Source organism: Vespula vulgaris, chromosome 12 (genome assembly GCF_905475345.1).
Source record: "Vespula vulgaris chromosome 12, iyVesVulg1.1, whole genome shotgun sequence".
In the NCBI taxonomy this organism is placed as follows: domain Eukaryota; kingdom Metazoa; phylum Arthropoda; class Insecta; order Hymenoptera; family Vespidae; genus Vespula; species Vespula vulgaris.
In genome coordinates this window covers 2,947,881-2,970,526 of record NC_066597.1, presented here as the reverse complement: position 1 = coordinate 2,970,526, position 22,646 = coordinate 2,947,881, and the positions used below count along the sequence as shown (strand labels likewise).

Genomic DNA, 22,646 nt, shown 5'->3' with positions numbered 1-22,646 from the left:
AAAATTGTTAAGTATCCGCGGTCACAAATTAAAATAAAAGTCACGGATAAGTAAATTTTCTATTAATGTTATTGATGTTAGTTTGTAAAAAGAAATCTTTAAATTTTATATGAACATTTATATAAATATTTTTATCTCACATTCGTTTTAATATCTCTTACGGTCATTTTCATTACGATCAATGCGAGTAACATTATTGGAATTTTATTTTTAAAGAAAATTCTTACTGTAAAAAATTGATTTATTCCTAAGAGAGAGAGAGAGAGAGAGAAAGAGAGAGAGAGAGAGAGAGAGAGAGAGAGAGAGAGAGAAAATCAAGTAATCTCTGATGCAACGAATCTGCCAATACACATTACATATATATTCATGCATATGCATATACAACATATTTAATACGCTATGCACGATAACGTAATAAAGGCTCGCATGTAAGAATTTACCATTCAAGGTCAACAATTAAGACTATTAATGGGAGGGAAAAAAAAAAGAAAAAAAAGAAAAGAAAAAAAAAAGAGAATATTTGAATCCCTATTTTTTATTTACTTTATCGTCCTTGTATTTCTCTTTTCACCTCCATTCATCTTGCCTCGAATTAGAAATTCAATGATATCTCGTCTCACCCACTTCTCCCTGTCTCGCTCCTCTATCTATGTATCTATCTACCTATCTTTCTTTCTCTCTGTCTTTCTCTTCCTTTCTCTCTGTCGATCAATCGATCGATCGTACGAGATAGAAAACGGGGCTTAATAATTCAAATGTTTATCGTCGCTTTCGAAGATAAGCTGATAAAAGCATGCGGTTACTCCAGTGCTATTATAGAAGAGCTTAAAACGTAACGTAAAGTAAAGTAAAGTGAAACGTACGAACACAAATCTCTCTCTCTCTCTCTCTCTCTCTCTCTCTCTCTCTCTCTTTCTCTATCTATCTATCTATCTATCTATCTTCTTTTTAAAGAAACGAAGAAAGATGATTTTCCTAATGCAACGATACCCCAAATATTATAATATTAATAACATACTAATTATATTGAGTAGTTATGGCATGTTAAATATAACTCATGCCAATATAAGTAATAATATATAGAGATGTAAGTAATGTCATAATTTGACATGAAATAATTTTATTATAGACCTGCGAAGTAAAGTGAGACGTACGATCATAAATCTCTAACTCTAACTCTCTATCTCATTCTCTCATTCTCTCTATCTCAATCTCTATTTAACTATATCTCTATTTCTCTTCGTAATGAAGTAAAGAGAGAAGATGATATTTCTGACGCAAGAGGATGCTGAAAATTCTTAATAATGTTATCTCTAGTACAATATATTACAGTAGTAAATTATATCATATCAAATATGAATTCTAATTATATTAATACTATATATGTATATATATGTATATAACAGTTATAGTAGATATAGTATTAATATTATACATACCAATTATACGTATCACGAATTAATTTATTACACGCCCGAAAACAAATTAAGAATCACTTGATAACGGGTCAAAAAAAAATATATATATATATAACGATCCTCTCAATTCTCTTTTTCACATATTTTCTAAATTCCCTAGATTTTGATATTAGCGAAATCTTGCTACGTTCGATTATTTTTAAACGTAAAAATTGTTTTTACACAAAACGCGCGACGCAATAGTTACGTCTAACACTTGTAAGTAAATTATGTGAATGAGTACGTGCTATCTAATCCCAACTGTCATTGAACACAAATATCTATGATAATACGTACATAAGAAAAGACAAACCAAACTGAAGTCTACAAATTCCTCAATGAGTTGAAAATAAAATAAAATAAAATAAAATAAAATAAAATAAAATAAAAAACTTATTTGTGAAAGAAAACGCAACAGGGACGTATCAAAGAAGTGTACGACCAAACTCCTAATAAAATAAAATAAAAAATCCCAATTAATAATAATAAAAAAAAGATCCTAGTCGATGTCAAAAATTTTTTTTTCTTTTCAAGATCCTTTTCTCTCTTTCTTTTTTATATAGTTCAACAAATTCACTATCGTTTCGTCGTCATAGAAATGCCCTTATTATTATACGTAAAAGCAAATCGTAAATGCTAATAAAAGAATAATTCTAAAAATACTACTCGTTCATAAAATCTTTTCACGTGTGACTCGAAACTCTCTAAAAGTGAGAGAGAGAGAGAGAGAGAGAGAGAGAGAAGTAGGATGAAGTGCGTTGTGATACAAACTGTGTTCTTTTTATAACTCGAAACCCGAATACAACACAGGAGGAGACAGGTGCCGCCTGTCCTAAATTACTCTGGAAATACTATGTCGATATAAAAATCGACGTCGGTGCATACACACCTACAATAACAACACGTACAATAATATATGTATACAAATACACATCCAAAAAGTCTTCTTCTCCTGTATTCTGATAAAAAATAAATACAGAGAAACGCGTTTAGAATCGTGAAAAAACAAACGGGATCGACCTCCCTCCTCTCTTTCTTTCTTTCTTTCTCTTTTATTTTTTTCTTTCCTCTTAACGAAGAAGCGAGCAAGAAATACGAACGAAACGAGAACGTAAAGCTGACTCCTCTCTTTGGCAAATAACCTTTTCGTCAATTCGAAAGGTCGTGCTCGTGAAACGATCCGTTCGTCCCGAATACCAATTTACAATGAACGGTAAAAATAGTAGAAACATGTTGAGAAAACGCTGGTAAATAAGTATCGATTTAGACTACCTAATTCCATTGAATAGGAAACAGAGACAGAAAATAAGATGAGAGAAAAGAAATATCTCTAATTACGATATGTGTGTGTGTATATATATATATATATAAACATACATGTATAAAAACTATTTGTATATAAATTTCTTATAAAATATATAGAGAGAGATAAATAGATAGATAGATAGATAGATAGATAGATAGACAGAGAGAGATAGAGAAAAAACAAAACTAAAATTTCAATCATAGCAACACAAAAAAAATTCTATATCGAAAAAAAAAAGAATTGTAATTAAATTTCACTTGATATCTGACGATGATGACAATGAAGACGACAAAGGAATAATAAAATTACACGAGAATAAAAATACCGTTGAAAAATTCGAGAAATCTTTAAATTCCTTACTATCACCCTCTCACTCTTCGTTTTACACGTACGGTACGTTCGTTGTATACTGTGTGCGTATATTATCACATGAAAGAAATACGTTCACAAGCGTGAATTTCTTTATCGAGCAGGAATATCGACGACGTTCCCCGCGGTGAAATTAATTATCTCTCCCCTGGTGGGTGGACGACGGTAGGCAATGGCAAAATTACTCGCTTCCTGGTTGAAGAGCTAGCTCGGATCGTTGAGCGCGAGAGGCGCGAGCTAGTTGGATAATTCGTTCGTCGGTATACTCCTGAAAGCTCCAGCCGAGCTTTACGAAAGAATTGCTGAATAAGAAAAAGAATTCTTCTGCTCTCCTGAGAATTAAAATACATTTGCAATCGATAACTAGTAATACAGGTGCAATTCCATTTTCCAACCAAATCTATCGTATAATCCATAAATATTTAATATATATATATATATGTTGTATGTATTGTTTTACTTATTTATTTATTACTTAGTATTATTACACATATACATTAAATATGTATTTGTGCTCTATAGTTAGATATATATGTGGTATATACAAATATATATTTATATTGACATTATTATTTTTTATAGACATAACTATGTATCAATTGTATACAAAAGTTATTATTAGACATTTATGTTTATACATACATACATATATATATATATATGCATGTGTATATGAAAATTAATTCTATACATATGCGTATACAAAAGTTATTATCATACATTTATATTACGTATGCTGTCTGTGTATAAAAGAGAGAGAGAGAGAGAGAGAGAGAGAGAAAGACAAAGAGAGAGAGACAAAGCATAGCAATCTCAGTAATCCGATCTAATTAATGAAGAGGCGTGATCGGATTATCGAAAGTTGGTATTATTGGACAGCACCAACCGAGGCGATCGACGAAATTGTTTTCGAAACTCTCGATAAACAACATTTCGGAGAAATGGATACAATCTCTCTCTCTCTCTCTCTCTCTCTCTCTCTCTCTCTCTCTCTCCCCACCCTCCTGTTTCTCTATCTATCTTTCATTCTCTTTCTCTCGGATTCACTTGCTTGCTTTTGTTTAACAACCTTGATCGAGTATACTCTTATCATACTTGGAAAATGTTGTTGGATACTCCTCGTGTATTATTATCGATTTATTAGAATAGAAAATTCAAAAGAAAAACAAATGGAAATATTCTGTTACATTAGGTTAATAGCTTCTCTTTTCTTTTTTTTTTGTTGCTTTCTTTTTATTTTTTAACAGTAAGAAAGAAAGAAAGAAAGGAAGAAAAAAGAGAGAAAGAAAACTAATTTATGAAAATTAATTGAAAATAAATGAAAACTGAAATTAATGACGGTAACATAAATTACAAATTTACTATCACCTAATTACTTTCAAAAGAATCATAATGTCTAGGAAAAATGCATCGGTCAATTGTAAAAGAGAGAAAAAAAGAGAAAGAGGAGAGAGAACAAATTCATAAAAACTAATTGATGATAATAGCCAATGAAATGAAATAATTTCGGAATAACGCAAGTAACAAATTTATTGTATCTTTCGTTACTTCAAAGAATAACTTTTCTCACGTCGGGAAATAACAACGAACAGAAAAAGACAATCGTAAAATAAATAAATAAATAAATAAATTCACGTTAACTGATTTAAGCTAATTAACGATGCAATTGGTTCCTCAAAAATGCTTTGAAAAATCTTTCGATGTCTGAACAAAAAAATCGTTTTATATATATATATATACACACACACACACACACACGTGTTTATAAAAAGAGGAGAAAAAATAGAAAAAATAAGTAAATCGTCGCCCCCGTGAGAATTATTCTTAAAATAAAAAGGACATAGTATAAGAAAAAAACCACAGCCATCGTAAATAAGAATCGATTAATCGTTACGTGCGCATCGACGCACGCTTCGTTTACGAATGAAATTATCCCTCTATTCGAGGTGAGTAAGCGTATTAAGCTGACGTCAAAGGTCGTTCGAAATAATCCGGCTGAAGGAAGCGGCATCGTTATGATCGATTCCTGACACGCCATTATAGTCGTGTTTGTAGCCGATCAATCGATAATCCTCTGTTGATTAACCACCACCTTTCCCGTTTACACGTTCGTTCTCTCTCTCTCTCTCATATATATGCCTCGGTCGTCTTACAACACGCCTAACAACACCATGGATACATCCCAACGATTTAGGATTCAATTTTAAATCCGATTTAAATAACAGAGAACGGAAACGAAATTGTTTCTGTACATGAAATAAAACCCGATCTGTTACCAAGCAAATATTAACAAAATTTTTATCGAATGGATAAGGACAGAACGTATGATGACGATTCATTTTTATTTCATTTTTTTTTCTTTCTTTTTTTTCTCTTTTTTTTTTTCTTTTTCTTTCTTAATAATAAAAATGTATCCTTGTTGAAACTACGAGGGAAAAAAAAAAAGAAAGATTGGATTATAATCGAAATTAAATTTCGTATGTAACTTTTTAGTCTAAGGAAAAAAAAATCTTTTTTTTTTTATTTATATTATATAAAAAAATAAATCTATTTAATCTACGAAGAAATGCGACTGATAAATATTAATTTGTCTATAACAACGATTGTTTTCTTATATAATAACGAAGGAAAAAATCACAAAAAAAAAAAGAAAAAGGAGAAACTTAATAAATAATTTCTAACAAATCTATTCTCTAATTCTATGTAATCATGAATTATAGCAATAGATTTCATCTTGAATTTACTGAAAATATCGGTAGGAACATTATGAAGAGAGACAGATAAGTTTGGAAAGACGTTAGTAATGGAATTCGGAAATTAGTCCACCGAAAGAAATTCCTCCTTTACTTTTCTCATCGTAATCCGTATAGATGCTGTAGAGAGACCGTGCTACGAAAGCAACAACTAATGTTTGCTTTTCTTCCCAAAGGTTTCCGGTAGACCGTTTATGAGAGACTGAGAGAGAAAGATAGATAGTCGGAGTTTATATCCATCTCTCTCTCTCTCTCTCTTTCTCTCTCTTTCTCTCTCTTCGTCATCTCTTCAGAAAACTCGAAGATTTGTAGAACCGTGAATTACGAAAATGTGGAGGAAACGATGAGGACACGAAAATATTCTCGAAACGTTTCTTTAACATATTAAAATAACGAAAGTAACAAGTTAAAAAAAAAAGAGAGAGAAAGAGAAAGAGAGAATCGAGACCCGTATATACTCAATATTTTCTAAATACTTCATAATACAATTTTTTTTATATCCCTGAATAGAAGTAAAATTAAAAATATTTTAATTAACAGGGATTTAGATATTTTTTGTTCCTAGTTTTTTTTTCTTCTTCTTTTTCCGTTTCTTTTTGAAGTTAAACAAACGCTATTTACGAAGCACTTCTATATTAAATTCTATTCCGAAATTAGAATGAAAATCTTTTAGAGTACTTTCTTCTTTTTTTAGTTTTATTAATAATACGTCAACTTTTTTAATCAAGCCTGTGTAATACTAAGTAATTTTCAAGTTACACAAACGCGCGCGCGCGCCCACGCGCACACACACACACACACACACATCAACTATAAATTATTAATTAACAAACGAACCAAGTTATTCTGAATTTTTCTTTTTAATACAGACAAACATACTTTTAAATAAAAAAACAGAAGAAGCTTAGATCGAAGAAGATAACCGAAGAACGAAAGAAGAAACGAATATACATAAGTTAATGCAAACGTAAGCATTTTACAATATGTATATATCCATCTATCTATCCATCCATCCATCCATCCATCCATCCATCCATCCATCCATCCATCCATCCATCCATCCATCCATCCATCCATCCATCCATCTATCCATCCATACATCCATCCATACATACATACATACATACATACATACATACATACATACGTTACGTCATACTGTACGTATGCACATACGTACATAGGACACATACATACATACATACATACGTTTCTCTTTTTCCACGTAATGGTCGACGTGTCGGTGTAACGTGAAGCTTCAGAATACAAAGCGCAGCACGACACGGCAATACGAGAGGTCCGGTTGGCGTTATCGCAAACCTGCACTTGCAAAACAAGCTCTTGTACTCTGCGACCGGACGTCGTTTTCAAAGCGTCCTACTATAATGCGTATGTGTATGTATGTATATATATATATATACACACATATATATATAAAGATGTATATCCGTACGTACGTGTTCATGTATGTAATATATATGTATATATGTGTATGTATATATGTGCGCGCGCGTTTTAAAATATTTCGTGATTAGAACCATGTATGTACGTCGAGAGCACGTAAAAGACCGAATGAGGTGTGCACAATTTCTCTCTCTCTCTCTCTCTTTCTCTTTCTCTTTTATTTTTGTATATTTTTTTCTTCCTTTTTTCTTTTCTCTTTCCTTTTTTTTTCGATTCATTTTTTCGGAATACAATGGGGACAACATTTGATCGCTTTATATTATCACTAACATTGTTATGTTAAATGATTTTTTAACATAACAATGTGTGTGTGTGTGTATGTGTGTGAGATATAGTAAAAATAAATAGAAGTGAGTGTGAAATATTTAAATGATTTTTAATGTTATACTACGTTCATTGTTCGTCTATCGTAAATCCTAAAATTCTAATAAATCTAAATCGGAAATAATTCTAATTACAATGCTGTTTTTAATTTTAAATTAATTTTTTTAATTTTGTTTATTCTAATTTTCTAATCGTAAGGTAAAGAAAGAGAAAAAAACGTAGTAATTATCTTTTCGATATTGAAAATAAAACGATGAAAAAAATAAGGAAGAGAACAGACGTAACTCACTTGAAAAGTTACAAGAAAAAAAAAAGTGTTTGGATATTCTTCTGAAAAAAGTTAAATTCCTTAGAAAGAGAACTTGGACGATAATAAAGATACAGACAGACAGACGAACATACTGAGAGAGACAGAGGTGTGATAATTCTACGAGATATGTGTCGCACGTCTGGAAAGAATCCAGATCGGGATTCGTAGAATATAAATATGCAAGAGAACGTACTGACGTTGTGAAATTCGTGGCCGGCGTGGGTGCCGACGATTGGTTGGCATTTCTAAAAAAAAAAGAAAGAGAAAAAAAAGAAAAGAAAAGAAAAGAAAAAAAAATACGTCATCTTGAAGGAACTCGATCAATAGAAAGAAATAGATCCACGAAAATCTTCGATCGTGATTAAACGATCAATTTCAGGAAATTGAAAACTTCAGAGAGATCTTAGAAGAAGCATAATAAAATGTAGTCATTCAAAAATGATCTAAAGAAACAAATAAGATCCGCGCAAATTTTCGATCGTGATTCTACGTATACAATTTCGAGATAACAAACGTTCGTAGAAATCGGAAGATGTAAGATTAAAAGAAGTAATCTAAAGTGATCTATAAGATGTGTGTGTGTGTGTGTGTGTGTGTATATATAAAACGAAAGAAAAAAGAAAGAACAAAAAGAACCACAAGTATCTTCAATGATCAAACCATTAATTCCAAGGAAGTTAAAAAAATCCACAAGTATCTAAGATTATAGTATACAAAAACATCGCCTGAAACGATCTAAGATATAAAAAGAAAAGTCCTCGATCATGATTAAAATATTAATTTCAATGAACTAGAAAAAATTATTAAGTAGCTAAAACCGCAATATACGAGAACGTCGCCTGAAACGATCTAAGATAAAAAAGAAAAAAATATATATATGTATATATAGACCCATAAAACTTCTCAATCACAATAGAACGAAAAATTTTTACGAGAGAAAAACTATATACATACATACATACATATATATATATATTAAAACCATGTAAATAAAGAACTCACGCAAAAATCGATGAATCATTACAGCTGAATCCAATCTCTTTCTAATCTTTTCAAAAAGTAAAGTGAAATGAAAAGAAGAAAAAAGAAAAAAGAGAGAGAGAGAGAGAGAGAGAGAAATAGTACACAATTCTAGGACGATAAGATTCCGTCGACGACGGCGTCGAAAGCGTTAAAAAAGGGCTGACTCATTCGGTCCTTCTCTCTCGGTCGAACCCTTTCACAACCCTTTTCGACCAGCGCTCCGAGCACTCGAGTCGAAGGTTCCTACACACCATAATACTACACAACGTTCTTCGTATGATCGTAACGGCCGGTGTCAAGCGTGAAACGTGCCCTTCGCAAAGTGCTTCGCGTCGCCAAGGGAAAAACGTCGAAGGGCCAAAGAGCATCCTCTCCTCCTCTTTTCTCTCCTCCATCTCCATATCTCTACCACCACCTCCATCACTTTCTCCTCCTCCTCTTCTTCCTCTTCCTCCTTGACTACCCTTGACAAGAGTGTGAGAAAGAGAGAGAGAGAGAGAGAGAAAGTAAAAAAAAGTGAAGGAAAAAAGAATAATAAAAAATACAGCAAAAAAAAATGGAGAGAGAGAGAGAGAGAGAGAGAGAGAGAGAGAGAGAGAGAGAGAGAGAGAGAGAAGATATTGATATTTCGACGTATACAAATCTCAACCTTTTGTACGATAGCTCCTCTCTTGTGCCGTTCGACGAGGAGGAGAACCGTTCGGGAACCTTCCTTCCTTTTAGCGAACACAGTGTTTCTCAACTTGTGTGACACTCCGGTTCACAAAACCGGTTCACACCGCATCCCATGGAAACATGTAATAGCTAGGAGCGTCTAAAGAAATCGATTCGTGATAAAAATTTGAAGTAATATTCGAGGATCGATTATTTCTTCTTAAAAATATCATCGTTAGCTAACTATTAATATTAATCATTTCTGATTAAAATTCTTTTTCTTCTCCGCGTTTAGAAATCATCGATGATATCATGCGAGAGTTCTATAACGATAATCGCAATATTATTAATGAAAGTATCAATATTATTCGAACGATTACAACGATTTTTTCGTATTGGCTGGTATCAATATCGATTCATTCGTTTAACAAGGAAATAAAGTAAAACACACACACCACACACACGTGTGCGATTTCAAAGCTTGGACGATTTTGAGAAATCTTATAAAAAGAAAAAGATATAGATAAATAAAATTAAAGGCAATAACGAAGACAGAAATTTTACTTGTGAGCCACCCTGTATATAACTTTATCTCTTACGTCATCCCACAATTGAGGAACGGGGATTAGATTGGCTAATCGGTCAGACAGAAAACACGTTGAGAAACATCCCTGCGTGTTAAGTCAAGTAACTACGATCATTTGAAACGTTATTTTTCATTCTCTGAAGTTTATAAGTCGACATTCCTCTTCGTTATCGCTATAAAGTTGGCACACCTCTAACGAATTCAACAAGTTTCGTCGACTTCCTTTCTAACCTACGGACAGACCGTCGACGACCCTACTCCTCCTCCTCTTCCTCCTCTCCTTTCTCCTCTTTTCCCTCCATCCTTCTTCTCGTTCTATCTCTGTTTCTCACTCTTTTACACTCTCCTCTTACTTACTGGTAGGATCAAAACCGGGTTAATGTCGATTCGACCGTTTCCAATGTCGCGGTTACGCGAAAACGAGCCTTACGTAAGAACGTCGTCGTCCAACGACATTGGAAAGTAATCGAACTGGTATTTATTATATATCGAACGTAAAACGACGAGAGAAAAAAAAACACCTGATTTTTAAGAGGTCAGATCGACCATCTTTTCTTTTCTTTTTTTTTTGTAACGTACGTGTTTATATATATATATATACTTTTTTTTTTTAATACAACATTATTTACGCATTTCGATATATACTAACATTTGCAATATTATTGATATCCAATGTATATTTCCTATTTAATCTTTGTTCTTTAAATAAGAATAGCAAAAAATAATAATAAGTCTTCAAATTAACATCCAAGATAAATCACGGGAGAACCCGACGAATATAAATCATATGTACGCTTTTACATTTTTCTATTAACTATGTACCACCAAGGATCGTATAAGATCAACTCTCGTAAATCTTGCTTTCCAAAAATTTTCTTACTACCTAAAGCACACCCATATATAATATGTAACAACCAAGTCCAAATGAAAGAAAGGAAAGCAGAAGGAAAAAAGAGAAATAGAGAGAGAGAAAGAGAGAGAGAGAAACAAAAGAAAGAAGTACAGAAAGGAAGATGGATTCCACGAAAGGCGATGTTCGGCACGAAACGAAACGAAACGAAACGAAAGGCCTGCCGGCCGGCGGTTGCTCGTCCGAGTCCATGACAGCTTCGTGAGCTGTGTTTACAAAAGAGTAAGAGAGAGAAAGAGAAAGAGAAAGAGAGAGAGAAGTAGCAGAGAGTGCTGAACAAAGCGTTGTACGTGTACGACGAGAGTCGAACCATGATGATGACGCGACTCCGCATCGTTACGCATACACACACAATACACACGCATAGAAAAGAAACAGAAGAGACGCAGGAAGAAGAAAATAAAAGAAAAAGAGAAAGAAAAAGCGAATTTCTCGGAAACGTACTTTTCGGAAATTAGACGATTGGAAATCATATACGAAAGAGAAAAAGAAACAGAGAAAAAAACGAGAGAGAAAGCTTACCCTACCGGTCTTCTCTTTTTTTCTTCTCCTTTTTCTTTCAATTAATTCAAGGACAAGCTCGTTCGTTTGACGCCATTTTTGTGAACTAGGACGACGACGACGACGAGGACGACGACGTCGATAAAATACGCATTTGTCCCGCGATTATTTCGTCAAATTACACAAGGTAAAATAGCGCGTATCGTATCTCCTCGTAAACGTTGTCCTTCGCGTGTTCAGATACGAATGATATATACAGATACGTTGTGTGTGTATATATATAAATATCCCGTATATTAATATTTATAAAAACGATCGGAACAGGAATAATACACGAACGCACGACACACGAAGAACGTCTACGCAAACGAACGTTTCTTTATCGTTTGCCATCGGCGATCAAAAATCACGACTAAATACTAAATACATACATATATGCATGTACATATATATATATATATATATCGTCAACTAACTTGTATCACTTATTATTATTATTACCATTACCATTATTATTGTTATGATTATTATTATTATTACGTATTATGCTTATTACGAAGAAGAATTCACGAAATTACGAATTTAATACGAAGGATAAAATTATCGAGCGTTTTTTCTCTCCAACGGGAAAAGTAATATTCAATTCTCGTTAAAAGTTTTTCAATCGATCGGACGATCAACGTAGTATCCGGGAATAGCCGCCATGATAAGATGGACACCCCTGAACGTATCGCGAAGTCGTTAACCGTCTTCGTGACACGCGTCGCTTACGGACGAGAGACGCGAAATAAATATCGATGGCTTCTCTCTCTCTCTTTCTCTGTCTCTTTCACTCTCTCTTTCTCACTCACTCTCTTTCCTATAAGAGAGAATATCGGTCTGTGACCGTCCAAACGAATATTTCTTAGAAATAACACGCATACACGTACACGCAAGAAAATATATACGTGTACTATATAAACACAGAGAATATAAACTAAATATAAAAAGTCACCGCTGGCTGATCTTTCCATACAAATTTATCTCGAACTTTTTAACCTATACGAAAAAAGAAAAAAGAAAAAAAAAAAGAAAATAATAATAAGGGAAGAAAGAAAAACTTATTCGGCGTGAAAAATTTCCACGCATAGAAATATATACATATACATGTACACGTGCATAGGACCTACATGCTTATAATAATATATTATAGGTTAGGACGTAATACTAATAGTAAAATAGTAGTAGTAGTAATAGTAATAGTAATAGTAATAGTAATAGTAGTAGTAATAGAAGATTCAATAGATATCCGTTCTTATAAAATACGCATTATAGGTTATGAACGTATATAGCAGTGGTAGTAATCGTGGTAGTAGTAATAATCTATATATCCTATATGTCCATACTTATAAAATACACATTATAGGTTATGAATGTATGTAGTCTTAGGCAGTAGTATTACTAATAATAATAATAGTAGTAGTAGTAGTAGTAATAGTGGTGGAGTAGTAGATTCAAACGGTCGAGGGTCGAATTTCTCGGTCGAAGAGGTAACGCTTAGTCCGAGAAGAAGCATCGTCGAGTTCTAAAGAAAGGAGGATGGAGAGGGGACGGAGAGAGAAGAGTAAGGAGGAGAAGGAGTAAGGAATGTCGGCAGGTAGAAAAAGATAGAAAGAGATAGAAAGAGAAGGAGTAAGGATCTAGCTCGGTCTTCGTCTCGATTCGAAGGGCACGCGAGACGTGTTTCGTTGGCGGACATGCGCCCTCTGTCTTTTCTCCACAAGTCCGTATAGAGAAACGTGCTGGGTTTTGGGTTTTTCGAAGCGACCGGGCAGCGGGCGTGCGCGCGCCTCGCAAAAACATAAAACGAAAAGGAGTAAAGAGCAGAGAATGCTTCGACGAAAGAAAAGAAGTAGAAGGAGAAGAAGGAGAAGAAGACGGAGACGACGTTTACTCGTCGTCCTCGAGGCGCTCGATCCGTAAGGGCCCTCGAGCAACGCTACGTCTCGTGGCCGTGTGAGAAGTAGATAGTGTATACGTTATTACATATACATACGTACATACGTGTGCTCACGATCGTTTCTTTTATATAAATATATATACGTAAATGTATGTATATAATATGCGTATATGACGCATATTATTATTGTTATTATTATTATTATTATTATTTGATATAGCATACTGACCGTGACAACGGTAGGACGATGATCACTGGCGAAGTACGTCGTTTTGAAACCGGCTGGCTTAGTTTTCAAACGAAGAAAAAAGGACGTATATCCCAAAAAAGTTTATATCTTTCTCTCCCTTTCTTTCCTTTATTTCTTCCTCTTCGCCGCTTTTATTCCTTTTTCTTCTTCTTACAGAAGTGATCTCTCTCTCTCTTCTATTTCTTCTTTTTATTATTATTACTATTATTATTATTATTCTTTCCACAGGGCACAAAAATCTTTCGATGAAAAAAAAATGCACAGATAGAATGATAGATGTACAGATAGATAGATAGATAGATAGATAGATAGAGATAGAGATAGAGATAGAGAGATAGACAGACAGATAGACAGAGATATACTGATAATCAGAAATAAAAATGCAATCGCGTCTAGAAAGAGAGAGAGAGAGAGAGAGAGAGAGAGAGAGAGAGAGAGAGAGAGAGAGAGAGAGAGAAAGAAAAGGAAGAAAAAAACAACAAAAAAGAAAAGCAAAGATAATCTTCGAGAAAGTAGAGATTCGATGATAATATAATATTTCTTTCTTTTTCCTCCCCCACACAACACACACACACACAGCACGCACGCACGCACGCACGGCACCACACCAGTGGTTTTACGGTGTAACACGCGAGAGACGCGAAGTACGATTCGAATCGATGCCGTGAACAAACAACGTCAGGCTGTTTCCTCGATGACGCGTTCTTGTCTCGTGCTGGTACTCTCTGTCCGTAGTGTATTTGTGTAGTAGTAATAGATAGGTAGTGTAGTGTGTAGTAATGTAGTAGTAGTAGATTAGTATTAGTATTAGTAGTGTGGTAGTGGTAATAGCGATCGTCAGTTGGTGCGTCGCTTGTTCACGACAGAGAGAGAAAGAGAGAGAGAGAGAGAGAGAGAGAGAGAGAGAAAGAGTAAGAGAGATAGATAGAGAAAGCGGGATAACACGAGAACGACGAACGGCAATTTGGAGGTTAGGAACACGCTGCTGCTGCTGTTGCCGTTGTGGCTGCTTGCTACTGACAACGGTTACAACTACGACTACAACGATAACTACGTTAATGACGATGACGATGACGACGATTGCAAGGAACGTGCGTCGCGCTTAAGCGCTCCTTGATCTCAACAAAGAGTGAGAGAGGGAAAGAGAGAAAAGAAAAAAAGAATAGCGTAACACTACGAAGATAAAGACAAAACGAAGACGAAGACGAAGATGAAGACGACGATGACGATGACGATGACGATGATGACGATGATGACGATGATGACGACGACGAGAGCTTTCCTTCTCTTTTCTTCCTGTCCTTGTCGCCTTGATTCCCACACTACGGCTACGTCTACGCTACGTTCGAAGCTCCTTCGTGACTTCGCGCGCGCACGAGACGGACGAGCAGGAGCGTGTCGAAGGTTTGGTGACGAGGTGGGTAGAGGAGTAGGGGGAGTAGGAGAAAGAGGATGTAGAGGAGGAGGAGAAGGAGAAGGAGGAGGAGGCAGGCAAGCTGACTCGCGAGAGAGAGAGAAAGAGAGGAGGGACAAGGAGGGAGAGAGGAGGTGTACGCGATCGCGAACGTCACTGCGTGCGTTGAAAAGACGCGGGAGAAGTTTCGTAGTGTTATATTCTGACGAAAAGGATAAAAAGAAGAAGAAGTAATAAAAAAAAGAAATTAACGAAGAAAATTCGCGTAGTGAAGCGTGCGTGTACGTGTGTGTGTGTGTGTGTGTGCGCGCGCGTAGGGTAGGCAAAGGGTGGTGGGGGGGTTTCGTAGGCGCGTACACAAAGAAAAGATCACCCCACCTTTTCTTCTTTTTTTTTTGCTTCTTCACTTTTCTTCACTTCTCTTCTCTTTTCTTTCTAAACGTGTTTTTTCTACACAAAAGGGACGATGATCGTCACCGCACAGAACGAAATATATAACGCACTCGATAATAAGGAAGATAAAACTCCGTTTCTCTCTCTCTCTCTCTCTCTCTCTCTCTCTCGTGTGGTCCTTTTCTTCGAAGTTTGTAACGGACGAACGACGAACGAACGAACGAACGAATGAACGTACGAACGACGAACGAACGAACGAACGACGAACAAACGGCAACAACGTGTAACTTCGTAGAAAAAGAGAGAAAAAAAGGAAAGAGAACGAACGAACGAACGAACGAAAGAAAGAAAGAAAGAAAGGAAGGAAGGAAAGACGAAAGAAAGAAAGAGAACACACGCACCACGAGAGAACACACGAGTCGCGCGCGGCACGCCGAGGAGAAGACGCTGAGAGGGAAGAGAACGAACGAGTGAGAAGGACAGAGAGGAGGGATAACCGACGCCGTGTAACAGGGAAGAGAATGGGAGAGGGAGAGGGGGTTGGCTGGCAGCGTGGCTCGCTAGCGTTCGGTAACGCTCGGTTATACTCGGCTATCGTTAGTCGACTGGGAGGGAGAGAGTACCGGCGGCGTGGAAACGTCGTGACGGCGCCGTTGCCGGTGTGTTACCTAGTGGTGGGGAGGGGAGCCGTAGAGGGGAGCAGCCGGCAACAGCCGACTCGAGTCCGCTCTTCTTCGTCGTTCGTTCTCTCTTTCTCTCTCTCTCTCTCTCTTTCTTTTTTCTTCCTCGCTCCTGCTCGCACCGTTCTTCCTTTTCACGACGATACATCCTTACACGTTTATATGTGTGTACACGAATATATACACGTATGTATGTGTATGGTCTTGTGTGTGCGTCGTGCTGGTAAACCGTATCGGCACACGGCGCGCAAAACGTACGATTCAACTTCGCATGTATATATATATGTATATATGTACGTGTGGATGGATGTATGTATGTATGTATGTATGATCGCGCGTGTACAGGGTGATACTAAAGAAGGAATATACAGAGAGAGTACTATGCAGGCCTAAAGGAAATAGTTTATAGCTTATGAAAGAATAGATGGGACGTGCCTGTGAAATCAATTACCAAGCGATTCTTTACCTTTTCTATGTATTATAACACGGATTCTTATTTCGATGCGTGGTTATGTGTGTATGAATTGTATATCGACGCCATCTTCCGTCGGTACGTTAATTATGCGGTCTCTAACGGACGCTTGCACGTATGTATGTGTGTTATGTATATATGATGTAAAACCTAACCTATACATATAGGAATAGTCGTCATCGTCGTCGCTTTGTCGTTGGTTGTACAAACGTAATCGCAGATTTTTACCTTTCTTCGTGGTTTCTTCTAACGTTTATACATACATACGTACGCATATATATATATATATATATATATATATATATATATATATATATATGTATACGTAAAATATTCCTTGGCACGTACTTGGAATTGCAAATAAATCAGAAATCATAAAAATTGCAGATATACACCAGCGGTGGTCCCGCATTTTCCACAGCCGAAATAGATATTACGAGCAACGCGGAAGAAGAAGAAGAAATAGTAGTAGTAGTAGTAGTAGTAGACTAGGACTAGTAGTAGCAGCAATAATAATAGTAGTAGTAGTAGAAATATAAGCTACCTCAGTCCAAACGAAGAGAATGTAAATTTTTCGCCTTTACCGTTGATATATCGGCTTGCTTCATTTCCCTCGCGTTTCCACAAGAAGATTCCCGAATTCTTTTAGCAATGATACGTTCTCTCTTTCTCTCTCTCTCTCTTTCTTTCTTTTTTCTGTCGCTTCCTCTCTTCTTTATCTCACTATTATGAATTTTTTTATATCCTAGTATTTTGATGTTTATTTTCACATTTAATTCGCGACAGTATTTTCTACGTGCCATGAGGCTACATAAATGCTACGAAATAGTTTACGTATGTATATATATATGTATATAGTTTACGATATAGTTTATGTATGTATGTATGTACGTATGTCACACATGGTTCGTAGATGTAAAGATGTATATGTATGTGTGTATATGTATATATATATCACGTATATATGAACAACTCGAAAAGAGAAACATTAGCTTTAGTATATAATTTAGTTCGGCTGGTGTAGCGTATAAGTTACATTATGGAAAATGTTATTTCGAAGGAAAGAGAGAGAGAGAAAAGAAAAAGAATTAATAAAAAAAAAATGGGAAAGGACATTGGCGATATCGCCAATACGTATATTCTCTCTTAAAATAAGTATTACGATGAAATAAGAATGACGTAGGATATTATATGTATGTATGTATGTATATATATGCGTATATATATGTATGTACTTCCACGAAGTAAAAATCATTTTCATGATATTGTATTAGATTGACAATTACATTCACGTTTAATCGAATGAAAGCAACCGGAAACGTTTTATATATTTAATATATATATATTTTTTGCGATGAAAAAAGTGTAGTTATTATTCAAAATCATATAGATATATAATTTTTATTGGTGTAATATAATGATTTATATATTTATACATATGTATGTATATATATATTATATATCGTTCGTTATATTATTAATTAATCGTCAACTCTGTCAGTTAAAATAAATCTCTATCTATGTATATAAATTATAATCACGACCTACCAGAGAGAAGTTTCATTAAAACTTGCTTCCGAAGCTTTAGTCTCGTTACTATTTCATTACATGCTATTTATATTCCATGTACATACATATATATATACACACACATACATAAATATGGACGTATATATATATATAAATGTGTATATATATATATATATAATATGTAAGTGTATATATATATATGTATGAACATATCAAACAACGTGCGTCGTGTCTCGTTAATACTCGTTTGTTTATTCATTCGTGTCTAATTGAAAATGAATATAAAACATGTAAAAAAAGAAAAAAAAAATAGAAAAAAGTAGAAAAAAGAAAAAACAACAAATAAAACAGAGATTGAAACGAAGCGATTATCTGTCGATTTATGTTTTACGAAACAAAACAAAACAAAACAAAACAAAAAATAAAACAAAACCAAACCAAATAAAACAAAACGAAAAGAAATGTAAATAGAAATAAATTAGTTTGATCGATAATACTACATATAAACCAGAGATGCTCAAACAACAATAATTTTTACGGTAGATACACGCAAATATTCGTGGTATGCGAACCACTGTTTTTATAGGCGGCAGCCATATTGTTATCTTTCATTCGATGACGAATAAATTCGTAAAGATATTCGACGGTTAAATTCGTATGCAAAAAAGAGACAGAGAAAATGAGAGAGAGAGAGAGAGAGAGAGAGAGAGAGAGAGAGAGAGAGAGAGAGAGAGAGAGAGGAGGAGTGAAATAGAAAGAGAAAGAAAGTAAAGAGAGACACCCGGTATAAGGAGACGCGTAGACGGTCGCATGGTCGAAAAGAATTGGTGAGAGGAAGAGAGAATAAAAAGGAGAAAAAAGACAGAAAGAGAGAAAAAGAGAGACAGACGAAAAGATGCGTGTGTGAGAGAGAAAGAAACGAAAAGATGTTCGCATATATGTTGAGAGAGAAACAGAGACAGAGAGAGAGAGAGAGAGAGAGAGAAAGAAAGTACTCAGCGAAAAGGCGATGCTACCAGTAGCGGCATCAGCGTATGTGTCAAGGGAGGGGGAAAGGAATGAAAGACAAGGTGGGGGAGGGGTTGGGAAACGACGAACGAAGGAAGAACGAAAGAGACCTTGCACGGTTCTCAATCTATCTCTATCTCTTTCTCTTTCTCTCTCTTTCTCTTTCTCACTCTCCGACGAAGTCTCGCACGTAGAAAACGATGCTTTGTGTGTTGGTGGGCAGGCGGCAGTTACTGAGAAAGAGAGAAAGAGAGAGAGAGAGAGAGAGAGTAATACAGGAGTTTCTAAAGAAGGAGAAGAGAGAGAGAGAGAGAGGCGTGTCACGCACCTTGCTTCTTTTTTTACAATCGAAGACGCGCCACCGAACTTTCGAACGTTCTCGAATTTTCATTATTTCCCGCGCTTTTTCTTTTTTTTTTACCACTCCCTCTTTTTTCTTTTTTCTTTTTTCTTTTTTTCTCCCTTTATATCTATAAGTACCAACGTAGAGAAGAGAAGAGAAGGGAAGGGAAGAATGGGACCATGTAGTTCGTTTTTTCTCGTTTTACATTATTGGTTCTGAATACGTGCGAAGATATGTAATAGAGAACGTTTTCGAACCTACGTACGGATTTGAAGTGGAGGAGAGAGAGAGAGAGAGAGAGAGAGAGCGAGAGAGAGACAGACAGACAGATAGAACGAGATAGAGAGAAGTAGAATGAGGTCGACGCATTCGCGATTCGTGCGCCCTGCGGCTCGAACGCAAGCCAGCAGGATCGTATATGCCTCTTGCATTCGTGATGTCCCAGCGGAATACGAGCACCGTGCCTCCGAGGAGCAACGCCGTTCATGGAAATACGGAGAAAGAGGAATAGGGGGAGGGGAGAAAGACGGAAAGAGGGGGAGGGAGAGAGAGAGAGAGGAGGGGTTTCAAGGCTGCGCTTGAAAAATGTACACTCCTGGAAGGGAAGGGAGGGAAGGGAAGGGATCAAGCTCTTCCCTCATGGGACAAGATCTGATCGTTACTTTACCCTGCCGACGAACTCCCTCCTTCTCTTTCTCTCTCTTTCTATCTATCTATCTATTCATCTCTATCTCTCTTCTTCTTCTTCTGTTTTTTTTTCTTTCTCCCTTCCTTCGACCGGAAAAGAATTTAACAATCCGCTTGTTATTTTTGACCCAATTCGATCTATGCCTACCTCGAAGCTTAAAGAAAATCGTGTCGACGACCGTGAAAAAGAAAGAAAGATAGAAAAAAAAAAGAGAAAGAAAGAAAGGAAGGAACGGAGGATGGAAGAAATTTTCAAAGATGGCGTCGATATCGAAACGCGCGAAAAAGACAGAGAGAGAGATATATAGAGAGAGAAAGAAAAACAGAAGGAAGATGGCGATGTATGCAAAAATGCGTATGTATATATATGTATATATATATGTATATATAGGTGTAAAGAAAAAAGAAAAAAATAGAAAAAAGGAAGAAAGAAAGAAAAGCTAGAAAAACGTAATACCTTATCGTGAGAGATTTTCTCACTTTCCGCAAGATTTCTCGGTCGCATTTCAAGAAGGATACATAGCACGACAGCCATATCTCAAGCACGGCGGGAACGCTAAACGGCCGCTTTCAACGTGCGAATTAAGATTAATCGCGCAAAAGAAGCCCACACACCACAGCCCACACAAACGCACGCATACATATGTACACGCGCATGTAACACACATAACGCACACGTATATATACACGCATACGCGAAGAGTTTGACCGAAGAAAATCTGTCTTCTGGACGAACGTAAAGTCATGGAAAGAAGACTTATGATTCGGCGAGAAGCGTTGGCTGCAGCAGCTAGGCCCTTTCTCATTGGTCGATTATCTTTCTTTCTCTCTCTTTCTATTCTTCTTCTTTTTGTTCGTTATTTTTCTACACCAAGATTTACGCGAAACTCGATATCAAAATTCTTCGGACCTGAGACACTACGTTGTTTTGATTTTCTTGAGATGATTCACGTATCGAACAAAATTTTCACGGTTACATGAAATTTCTCGAAGAGAAAGAGGTAGAAAAGAATAAAAAAAAGAGAAAAAATAGTTCCATATACTCGAACAGTAACAAAAGAAAAAAAAGAAAAACGTTATCTTTTTAACGTAATTTCTGGCGACGTCACTAGATGTCACCCAACGTATCGGCCGACTACGATACGGTCATAACAACGTGGCGACTCGTAGCGACTGATTTCTAAGTACGAAAAGTACGGGACCATTACGAAAGTAGATTAGAAAAATCTTATTGTCATTTTTTCGATGAAATGAAACGAGAGGATTACTTTTTCTAACGTTTCTCTACTCGACGTTTCCTCACGAAAGAAAATAACGTTCGTTTTAGTGGATCCCTTTGTGTTTAACTTAACGATGTCGAAAATGTGTAAAAATTTATACAATTTCTCTCTCTCTGCCTTTCTATCTTTTATATATTTCCAAAAAGTAAGAAGTAGAAAAGAAAGGGTTAACAGAAAAGAAAAGAAAAGAAAAGAAAAGAAGAAAAGAAAAAAAAAAGAAAGAGCAAAGATTTAAAAATCGCTTCGATAATTTCTCGAGCGTTTATTCGAAATTATTCTTGTATTTCTACGTTTCTCGTTTCGTCTCGTTTCGATCTAACCTCAAAACTTGCAACGACGCAGCAATCTTATTAAAAAGACCAAAAGCCGCTAGTGGAAGTAAACGAAAATACGAACGAGAGATAGAGATAGAGATAGAGAAAAAGAGAGGGAGAAGGAGAAGCAGGAGGATGAGAGGAGGGAGGGAAGTAGATAGAGGGAAGCCAAGAGTGAAGTTTTCGAATTAAATTTGCAAGAGAAACAACGTTACGTTCGCGGAGAAGCGGAGAAATCAACAATTGTTGAAGTACCTCTAGAAATTTTCTCCTCTCTCTCTCTCTCTCTCTCTCTCTCTCTCTCTCTCTTTCTCTCTTTTTATCTATCTTTCTATCTCTTTCTCTCTCATTTATTCCTTCGATCGTTTCTTCCTCTTTCGACGAAAACTTGACATCCTCGATGCAATGGCGGTAACAACGACAACGACAACGACGACGACGACGACGACGACGACGATGAAAATTCCGGAACAACGAGAGAACGTCTGCCGACCTTTACCTTTTCGAAATATTCGCCTTGCTTTACGGAAATATTCTTATCATGGGGAAATGACATTGACAGGTTCGAAAGTAACTCATGGCTTTGCATCTCGGATGAATTAGAAAAGTAAAAAATAATACAAACGAAAATAATAACAACGATTCTGCATTGCGTTAAAACGAAGAAATATTTGTGAAA

The 22,646-nt window shown here is 35.8% G+C and overlaps 1 protein-coding gene across 14 annotated transcripts in view; it reads right to left on the bottom strand.

Annotated features, from left to right (window-relative positions):
- The window catches only part of LOC127068236 (polypyrimidine tract-binding protein 1), a 390,025-nt gene that overhangs the window by 295,718 nt on the left and 71,661 nt on the right, over positions 1-22,646 (bottom strand). For 6 of the 14 annotated variants that reach the window (XM_051004114.1, XM_051004117.1, XM_051004118.1 and 3 more), the window contains exon 1: positions 13,826-14,429. The exons of 4 other annotated variants lie outside the window; for them this stretch is intronic. Coding sequence is in view for 1 of the 10 variants with exons in the window: in XM_051004119.1 (XP_050860076.1) it covers positions 20,831-20,908 (78 nt within the window). In the remaining 9 variants the exon portion in view is untranslated. Of the gene's footprint in view, positions 1-11,678; positions 11,698-13,825; positions 14,688-16,054; positions 16,268-20,830; positions 20,924-22,646 lie in introns of those variants that run through there. 4 more of the 14 variants (XM_051004111.1, XM_051004113.1, XM_051004119.1 and 1 more) reach the window with 4 other exon arrangements.